At 37.7% G+C, this 10,721-nt stretch overlaps 1 protein-coding gene across 3 annotated transcripts in view; it reads right to left on the reverse strand.

The window, feature by feature from the left end:
* The window catches only part of TCAIM (T cell activation inhibitor, mitochondrial), a 74,361-nt gene that overhangs the window by 51,002 nt on the left and 12,638 nt on the right, over window positions 1-10,721 (reverse strand). For all 3 annotated transcript variants that reach the window (XM_017876319.1, XM_017876318.1, XM_017876320.1), the window contains exons 2-3: window positions 7,254-7,326; window positions 4,179-4,314 (exon numbers count right to left, since the gene is read on the reverse strand). In XM_017876319.1, the coding sequence (XP_017731808.1) occupies window positions 4,179-4,314; window positions 7,254-7,282 (165 nt within the window). In that variant the 5' untranslated portion in view covers window positions 7,283-7,326. The remainder of the gene's footprint in view (window positions 1-4,178; window positions 4,315-7,253; window positions 7,327-10,721) is intronic.

Genomic DNA, 10,721 nt, shown 5'->3' on the forward strand with positions numbered 1-10,721 from the left:
CTCAAGTAATCCTCCTGCCTCAGCCTCCCTAGTAGCTGGGACTACAGGTTTGCCACCACGCCCTGCTGCATACAGAAGTCTTAATTTAAAAAAATACATTGGTAGAATAACATTAAAGTATTACTAAGCTTGATTTTTCTATACATGTTGAATTTAAAACTTTAAATTATTAATGCATCCCCAAGGTAATGAATATTTTCTGTTGATTCAATTTACTGATTACTTTGAAAAGTTCTGACTTTGAGTAGCCAACATAAGTATCAAATACCACAATCAGAATATTTTCCTAAAAGCAAAAAAGCAAAATAGATTTTGCATTGCAAGTAGAAAAAAAAACAATGTTCTAATTTTCAAGATTTCAAGTTCCTTTTCATATTAAACTAGATATCAGTGTTAATGAAAATAGAAGGAGCCAATGAAGTAATTCCAAAGCATGTGGCTTTGTAATATATAGTAGTCCCTTGGTATCCATAGGCGATTGGTTCCAGGACCTCCTGTGGATACCGAAATCCACGAATGCTCAAGTCTCTCATATAAAATAGTGTAGTATTTGCAAATAACCTATATATATATCCTCCCATATACTTTAAATCATTTCTAGATTACTGATAATACCTAATATAATGTAAGTGCTATGTAAGTAGTTGTTATCCTGTGTTGTTCAGGGAATAATGACAAGAAAGAGAAGTCTGTTCATCTGTAGTACAGATGTATTTTTTTCCCCCTAATATTTTCAGTCTGAGGTTGGTTGAATCCATGGGTGTAAAACCCACAGATATGAAGGACTGACTGAATTTTCTAATGTTAAAATATATTGACTGTCTTAACTACATCTACCATAAGCCATTTTTTGTATCAGTTTGTATTCCTGGAGCACACATTAACTGAGTTGTAGGGAGTGGTCCAGCAGCATGCATCGTAAGGAAAAATCACTAGGGCATTGAAAACTCTTCCATGTATCATCCTTAAAAGAAAAAGAGAGAGCCTGCTATTGGTCTATTCAGGGATTCAACTTCTTTCTGGTTTAGTCTTGGGAGAGTGTATGTGTCCAGGAATTTATCCATTTCTTCTAGGTTTTCTAGTTTATTTGCGTAGAGGTGTTTATAGTATTCTCTGATGGTAGTTTGTATTTCTGTGGGGTCGGTGGTGATATCCCCTTTATAATTTTTTATTGCGTCTCTGAAGTTGAGGCAATAATTAATAGCCTACCAACCAAAAAAAGTCCAGGACCAGATGGATTCACAGCCGAATTCCACCAGAGGTACGAGGAGGAGCTGGTACCATTCCTTCTGAAACTATTCCAATCAATAGAAAAAGAGGGAATCCTCCCTAACTCATTTTATGAGGCCAACATCATCCTGATACCAAAGCCTGGCAGAGACACAACAAAAAAAGAGAATTTTAGACCAATATCCCTGATGAACATTGATGCAAAAATCCTCAATAAAATACTGGCAAACCGGATTCAGCAGCACATCAAAAAGCTTATCCACCATGATCAAGTGGGCTTCATCCCTGGGATGCAAGGCTGGTTCAACATTCGCAAATCAATAAACGTAATCCAGCATATAAACAGAACCAAAGACAAGAACCACATGATTATCTCAATAGATGCAGAAAAGGCTTTTGACAAAATTCAACAGCCCTTCATGCTAAAAACGCTCAATAAATTCGGTATTGATGGAACGTACCTCAAAATAATAAGAGCTATTTATGACAAACCCACAGCTAATATCATACTGAATGGGCAAAAACTGGAAAAATTCCCTTTGAAAACTGGCACAAGACAGGGATGCCCTCTCTCACCACTCCTATTCAACATAGTGTTGGAAGTTCTGGCTAGGGCAATCAGGCAAGAGAAAGAAATCAAGGGTATCCAGTTAGGAAAAGAAGAAGTCAAATTGTCCCTGTTTGCAGATGACATGATTGTATATTTAGAAAACCCCATCGTCTCAGCCCAAAATCTCCTTAAGCTGATAAGCAACTTCAGCAAAGTCTCAGGATACAAAATTAATGTGCAAAAATCACAAGCATTCTTATACACCAGTAACAGACAAGCAGAGAGCCAAATCAGGAATGAACTTCCATTCACAATTGCTTCAAAGAGAATAAAATACCTAGGAATCCAACTTACAAGGGATGTAAAGGACCTCTTCAAGGAGAACTACAAACCACTGCTCAGTGAAATCAAAGAGGACACAAACAAATGGAAGAACATACCATGCTCATGGATAGGAAGAATCAATATCGTGAAAATGGCCATACTGCCCAAGGTTATTTATAGATTCAATGCCATCCCCATCAAGCTACCAATGAGTTTCTTCACAGAATTGGAAAAAACTGCTTTAAAGTTCATATGGAACCAAAAAAGAGCCCGCATTGCCAAGACAATCCTAAGTCAAAAGGACAAAGCTGGAGGCGTCACGCTACCTGACTTCAAACTATACTACAAGGCTACAGTAACCAAAACAGCATGGTACTGGTACCAAAACAGAGATATAGACCAATGGAACAGAACAGAGTCCTCAGAAATAATACCACACATCTACAGCCATCTGATCTTTGACAAACCTGAGAGAAACAAGAAATGGGGAAAGGATTCCCTATTTAATAAATGGTGCTGGGAAAATTGGCTAGCCATAAGTAGAAAGCTGAAACTGGATCCTTTCCTTACTCCTTATACGAAGATTAATTCAAGATGGATTAGAGACTTAAATGTTAGACCTAATACCATAAAAACCCTAGAAGAAAATCTAGGTAGTACCATTCAGGACATAGGCATGGGCAAGGACTTCATGTCTAAAACACCAAAAGCAACGGCAGCAAAAGCCAAAATTGACAAATGGGATCTAATTAAACTAAAGAGCTTCTGCACAGCAAAAGAAACTACCATCAGAGTGAACAGGCAACCTACAGAATGGGAGAAAATTTTTGCAATCTACTCATCTGACAAAGGGCTAATATCCAGAATCTACAAAGAACTCAAACAAATATACAAGAAAAAAACAAACAACCCCATCAAAAAGTGGGCAAAGGATATGAACAGACATTTCTCAAAAGAAGACATTCATACAGCCAACAGACACATGAAAAAATGCTCATCATCACTCGCCATCAGAGAAATGCAAATCAAAACCACAATGAGATACCATCTCACACCAGTTAGAATGGCAATCATTAAAAAGTCAGGAAACAACAGGTGTTGGAGAGGATGTGGAGAAATAGGAACACTTTTACACTGTTGGTGGGATTGTAAACTAGTTCAACCATTATGGAAAACAGTATGGCAATTCCTCAAGGATCTAGAACTAGATGTACCATATGACCCAGCCATCCCACTACTGGGTATATACCCAAAGGATTATAAATTATTCTACTACAAAGACACATGCACACGTATGTTTATTGCGGCACTATTCACAATAGCAAAGACTTGGAATCAACCCAAATGTCCATCTGTGACAGACTGGATTAAGAAAATGTGGCACATATACACCATGGAATACTATGCAGCCATAAAAAAGGATGAGTTTGTGTCCTTTGTAGGGACATGGATGCAGCTGGAAACCATCATTCTCAGCAAACTATCACAAGAACAGAAAACCAAATACCGCATGTTCTCACTCATAGGTTGTAAATGAACAATGAGATCATTTGGACACAGGAAGGGAACATCACATACTGGGGCCTATTGTGGGGAGGGGCGAAGGGGGAGGGATAGCATTAGGAGATATACCTAATGTAAATGACGAGTTAATGGGTGCAGCACACCAACATGGCACATGTATACATATGTAACAAACCTGCATGTGTGCACATGTACCCTAGAACTTAAAGTATAATTTAAAAAAAAAAGAGAGAGATCAATCATGATAATAGAGGTCTTAAGTTTTCTTTCAAACCCTCAACTGTACTTCAAAACTTGGTGCCAAAAACATGATTACTAGTACTCTAAAGAGTTTAAATGACAGCTTTATTGCCTGTACAAAACAATGACAGCTTTCATTAAAAAAGCTCTATTTTCAATTTTCAGTATCTACATTTCAAATTAGTTCCAAGCATTGATTATATCACTACAACAGAATAATCCACATTTATAGAACTCTATGTATTATATTGTATCAAAGGTAAATAAGCAGAAATGTACACTACTGGTTTAAAAATAAATAAATGTTTACCCTTTCTACGGGGTGCTGTCCAAAGAAATCTGGATGTACTGCAAAATAGAAAGGCCTCAAGGCATTGACTGCTTCAGCTCCTGATAAAGCTCTTGAATAGGGAAACCAGTGTGGAAATATCTTCTCTAGACATAACCTTTTAAAAAGATGTGGGCTGGTTATTCATTGAGGCACTCACATACACACACAAATCCTCAATGTATAAGGTGACAGTAAAATTAAACGTACTATGCACAGCAGAAACAAGATAGATACTTCATGGTTTTCTGAAATCTATTAGTTTTACAAGCGGTGAGTACCACATGGTTTCTAAAACAGTGGTTATAATTTTTTCTTGTGCAAAATGAGAAATATTAAATAATGTTATAATTTCCCCTCAATACTCCACTTTGAAATTCAGCTGACTTCACTGCAAATAACAATTTTCTTTCTAATTTTCTTATTCAGATAAAAAAATCTTAATATCCAATAGTATAATTCTCTCTCTATATCTATATCTCTCTCTTTATATCTATCTCTTTTTCTTTCTTTCTTTCAGACAGAGTCTTGCTTTGTTGCCCAGACTGGAGTGCAGGGGTGCGATCTCTGGGGGTCAAGTGATCCTCCCACCTCACCCTCCCAAGTAGCTGGGACTACAGGTGCCTGTCACCACACCCAACTAGTTCTTTTGCTGATCTCAAACTGCTGGCCTCAAGCAGTCCTCCCGCCTTACCCTCCCAAAGCAATGGGATTACAGTCATGAGCCACCATGCCTGGTTCAATTTTTTTCTTTATAGTAGCAAACATTTTAATAATTATTATACTTAAAAAGAGATACAGATGTCTTTTAGTTCATTCCCTCATTATTAGCATGCTAAAATTATACTAGTTGGATAACTTGATATTCTCATTCTTTTTTTTTGAGACGGAGTCTTGTTCTGTTGCCCAGGCTGGAGTGCAGTAGCATGATCTCAGCTCACTGCATGCAATCTTCTGCCTCTCGGGTTCAAGTGATTCTCCTGCCTCAGCCTCCCAAGTAGCTGGGACTACAGGCGTGTGCCACCACCGCCAGTTAATTTTTTTTTTGTATTTTTAGTAGAGACAGGGTCTCACACCATGTTGGTCAGGCTGGTCTCAAACTCCTGACCTCAGGTAATCCACCCGCCTCAGCCTCCCAAAGTGCTGGGATTACAGGCATGAGCCACCACACACGGCCGTGATATTCTTAAGTTTTGTAACCCACTTGAGAGTGTTTTTTAAAAGTACAGTGTTTAAATCCAAATGAAATTATTTGCGGTTTTTTGAAAGTACTTCCACGACTATTTTTAAATGTTATCATTTACCTTTTCCATCCTAAGCTTTTATTTATTTATTTATTTTTGAGACAGAGTATCACTCTGTTGCCTAGGCTGGAGTGCAGTGGTACGATCTTGGCTCAACCTCTGTCCCCTGGGTTCAAGAAATTCTCCTGCCTCAGCCTTGCAAGTAGTTGGGATTACAGGTGCATGCCACCATGCCCAGTTAATTTTTGCATTTTTAGTAGAGACGGGGTTTTGCCATGTCGGCCTGGCTGGTCTTGAACTCCTGACCTCAAAGGATCTCCCTGCCTCAGCCTCCCAAAGTGCTGGGATTACAGGCGTGAGCCACTGCGCCTGGCCCAACCTAAGCTTTTTATAATGAAGTCTCTAAACATTGCACATGCCTTTGTTCTCATACATTAGGTGTGCCAAGTCTTTAGAAAAGTTTTATGTTTTTAAAATGGTAGAGATTGTGGAATCATTTCTGGTGATTTTTAAACAATCTGGAGACCACCAACCTATTTGCAGATTATCTTTTATTCCTCCCATATATTTGAACATTTTATAAAGTCAATATATGGATTTGTACCTCAAGGATTAGAACAGGAGTTTAAAGCAAAGGAAACAATCAGCCAGGATTAAATATGAGCTAGTCTAAGTAAACCACAGTTGCAACTCCACTTATCCCTCTGAGCTTCCATTCTCATTTCCCAACGTCTGACATACACTTAGCTCTCCTGCCAGCTGCTCAAATTTTGCATATTTAAAAAAGGAGTACAAGTCATTATTGTCTTTTTAAATTCAGCCTGGTTACAGAAGGCCAGGAGCAGCTAACAACTCAATCCAGGATTATCTTCCTTATTTTTGTTATTGTGGTACCACCTTTCTCAATGTTGTAAAGCACAAAACCCAAATTAGTTCACTACCCCCATTCACTTTCAGTTAGTAAAGTCTTCTCACTTTACAATGTTCAATGAAATCATTCCTTCTTTCCACGTTCTCTGCTATCAATTATCATCACTACAAAACTGGACTACAGTCTCACAATTAGTCTACTCTGCTGTCCCTTTCTCTAACCATATTGGGTATCACCAACAGATTAACTTTCCTAAAATCCCACCATCACTGTATTCCTTACTCAAACAGCTTTGGTGGTGCCCTAATTCCTGCGAATAAATCCACTCCTTAGTCTGGTATTTGAAACCCTCTTTGTTTCCCCATCTGTCTTTCCAACTTGATCTCCAATCACTCCTTATAGAAACCCTTAGTTCCAGCTCCCAAGAATCTTCCTCATTTTCCCCTTTTTGTCCTACATAATTTCTAAGTCCTAATGCATCCTCCCTGACCTGCATTTTTACCTATCCAAACTGAACAATTACTGCGTACCTGTCATGCTCCAGGAGGCATTGTACCTATTCCCCCAGAACCTTCCCTTCTGTATTCTCATTAGTCTCTCCCTCTTTTAAACTCTAAAGAAAAGAAACTGTGTGCCCTAGACGCTTGAAACATAATACCATAAAGTGAATTGTGTTAAGAGGAAACTTGATCTGTTTTTCTGTTTAAGCTTTTCACACCTAACTATTCTGAAGGACAGTATTCTTTTCACCTTCTACTCCGAATGTACTCTTGGAGGACCTGTCTTCTCATATAAATTTTCTTTCCTTTTTTGTTCCTGCTTTCCACCATAATATAACTTCAGAATTAGAAAAATAATAACAAACTGAAATAAACCAAATGCATAACAGACCTCCCCCACCACCCCCACAATACTAATTACAGATTGGACCACAATACTTACCTCCTCATAGGTCTCAGGTGGCAAAACATTTCTGAATATATATGTACGTCAACTTCCAGGCATCCATTAATTGCTTAAAAGTTAAGCAGATATCACAAATGAACAAGTAGAATTTTAAATGTAAAACACATTATGATTTATATTATCACCCAAAATATGAAATACTTAGTTATTAATCTTATAAAATATGTATAAGATCTAGATAAGGAAAACTACAAAACTCAGATGAAGGAAATAGGAAGACTAAACAAATGGAGAGATACTCCATGTTCATGGATAGGAAGACTCAATATTGCCAAGATGTCATTCTTCCCAACTTGATCTATAGATTCAATGAAATTACAATCAAAATCCCAGCAAGTTAGTTTGTGCATACTGACAAATGGATTCTAAAGTTTATAAAGACAGATAAAAGACCCAGAGTAGCCAACTCAATAAGGAAGGAGAACAAAGGTAGAAAAATGACACTACTTTATTTCAAGACTTACCCTAAAGCTACAGTAATTAAGACAGCACGGTGTTGCTGAAAGAATGAATAGATCCATGGAACAGAACCGAGAGCCCAGAAATAGATTCATATAAATAAAGTCAACTAATCTTTGGCAAAGGAACAAAGGCAATCCATTGGAGCAAAGACAGCTTGTTCAACAAATGACACTAAAACAATCGGACATCCACATGCAAAAAAATTAACGTGGACACAGACCTTACATTTCTCACAAAAATTAACTCAAAATGGGTCATATACCTAAATATAAAATGCTGTAAAACTCCTAGAAGATAACAAAAGAGAAAATCTAGATGACCTTGGGGATAGAAATGACTATTTAGTTATAACACCAAAGGCACTATCCAGCTTAACTGGTAAGCTGGACTTTGGTCAAACTGAAAATTCTGCTCTGTGAAAGAAAATGTCAAGAGAATGAGAAGAAAAGCCACGAACTTAGAGAAAATATTTGCAAAAGACACATCTGATAACAAACTATTATCCAAAATATACAAAGAACTCCTAAAGCTTAACAATGAGAAAACAAGCAACCCAATTAAAAATGGGCAAAAAACCTTAAGACACCTCACCAAGAAGACATACAGATGGCAAATAAGCACATGAAATGCAGTTCAACATCATGTATCCTCAGACAATTGCAAATTAAAACAAATGAGATGCCACTGCAAATCTATTAGGATGGCCAAAATCCAAAACATTGACAACACCTGCTGGTAAGGATGTGCGGCAACAGCAATTCTCATTCACTCCTAGTGGGAAGTGAGAATGCAAACAGGTGCAGCCACTTTGGAAGACAGTATGGCAATTTCTTACAAAACTAAACATACTCTTACCATACTATACAGCAACAGTAGTCCTTGGTAATTTACAAAACGAACTGAAAACTATGTGCACGCAAAAACCGGCGCACAGGTGTTTATAGAGGCTTTATTTATAACGGCTAAAACTTGGAAGCAAACAAGATGTGCTTCAGTAAGTAAATGGATAAACTGTGCTACATCCAGACAACTGAATATTATTCAGGCTAAAAAAAAGTCAGGGAGGAAACTTAACTGGATACTACTAAGTTAAAGAAGTCGGCCAGGTGCGGAGGCTCATGTCTGTAAGCCCAGCACTTTGGGAGGCCGAGGCAGGTGGATCACCTGAGGTCAGGAGTTTGAGACCAGCCTGGCCAACATGGTAAAACCCTGTCTCTACTAAAAATACAAAAATTAGCCTGGTGTGGTGGAGGGTGCCTGTAATCCCAGCTACTAACGAGGCTGAGGTAGGAGAATTGCTTGAACCCAGGAGTCGGAGGGTTGCAGTGAGCCAAGATCGTGCCACTGCACTCCAGTATGGGCAACACGAGCAAAAACTCTTGTCTCAAAAAAAAAAAAAAAAAAAAGTCAATCTGAAAAGGCTGTATACCTGTATACTGTATGATTCCAAGCATATGAATTCCAAGCAGTCTGGGAAAGGCAGAAAGTATGAAGACAGTATAAAAGATCTGTGGTTGCCACGCGTTAATCGATAGGGAGGGATGAACAGGCAGAGCTCAGAGGATTTTAGGGCAGTGAAACTATTCTGTATGAATGATACTACAACGGTGGAAGCATCATTTGTCAACATTTGTCAAAATTCTTAGAATGGACAACACCAAGTGAACCCTAAGGTAAAGCACGGACTTTGGGTGATAAGGATGTGTCAGTGTGGACTGACTGTAATAAATACACCATTTTGGTGTGGATGCTGATAATGAGGGAGGTTATGTGTAAGTAGGGATGGGAGTATATGAAACTCTCTTTACTTTCTGCTAAATTTTGCTGTGAACCTAAAATTGCTCTGAAAATTAAAGTTTATTTTAAAACAAGCTATGGAGATAAAAGTAGGGGAAAGGATTTGAATCACATGAACTTTTCCAATAATTTAGATCTTTAGCAAGATATTCGAATATACTATGGTTTCCATATCAACTGACCAAATGATTTTAAAATCCTATGAGCAGTACCTTATTAAAATCTTGCAAGGCCCTATTATTCACATAATAACCATTAGGTAAAAAATTATTTTCTCCCCTACATAATTGAGCTCTGAGCTTTTCCTGTTCTCCATTATTCCATTCTAGTGGAGAGCTGCTGAGTAGCACGTTCTCTCAAAACAATCACCACATGGCTAAAGTCCTATTCTGTCACATCTTAAGTATCAAAATGTTTTTTATATATTATATATACACATATATAACTTTATATATGTAATATATAACTAACATATAATATATACATAACATATATATAAGTGAAGTGGTCAATATATGTGAAGTAATCTAATGAAGCATAACTGTTACTAATAGAATGATAGAAAATTTTAAATGAAAATCAGGAATTATCTTTTAAAAGTACATTCTTAAACAAAAATGGATACTTCAATTTATTTCCAGGTTGACTGATGTGGCAAGAGTTTCTTGGAGTTAGAATGCGTTTATAAGTATCCATTTAAATACTAAAACGGTGGGTCGGGCACGGTGGCTCATGCCTATAATCCCAGCACTTTGGGAGACTGAGGCGGGAGGATCACCTGAGGTCAGGAGTTCGAGACCAGCCTGGCCAACATGGTGAAACCCTGTCTCTACAAAAAATACAAAATTAGCCAGATGTGGTAGTGGGACCCTGTAATCCCAGCTACTTGGGAGGCTGAGGCAGCAGAATCACTTGAACCCTGGAGGTGGAGGTTGGAGTGAGCCAGGATCACGCTACTGCACTCCAGCCTGGGCAACAGAGTGACACTCTGTCTCAATAATAATAATAATAATAATAATAATAATAATAATAATAAAATAAAATAAATTTAAAAAGGTGATTTTATTTAACCATGCACATTGATATTTTGAGACAAATACAAAGATACAGAATATACTTCTACCATTTCAAAGATTTCTAAGATCAAATGGAGATACAATGAGAAAAAAAAAAAAACATTTGGGG

The sequence above is a fragment of the Rhinopithecus bieti genome, unplaced genomic scaffold (genome assembly GCF_001698545.2).
Source record: "Rhinopithecus bieti isolate Rb0 unplaced genomic scaffold, ASM169854v2 scaffold_9581, whole genome shotgun sequence".
Classification (NCBI taxonomy): domain Eukaryota; kingdom Metazoa; phylum Chordata; class Mammalia; order Primates; family Cercopithecidae; genus Rhinopithecus; species Rhinopithecus bieti.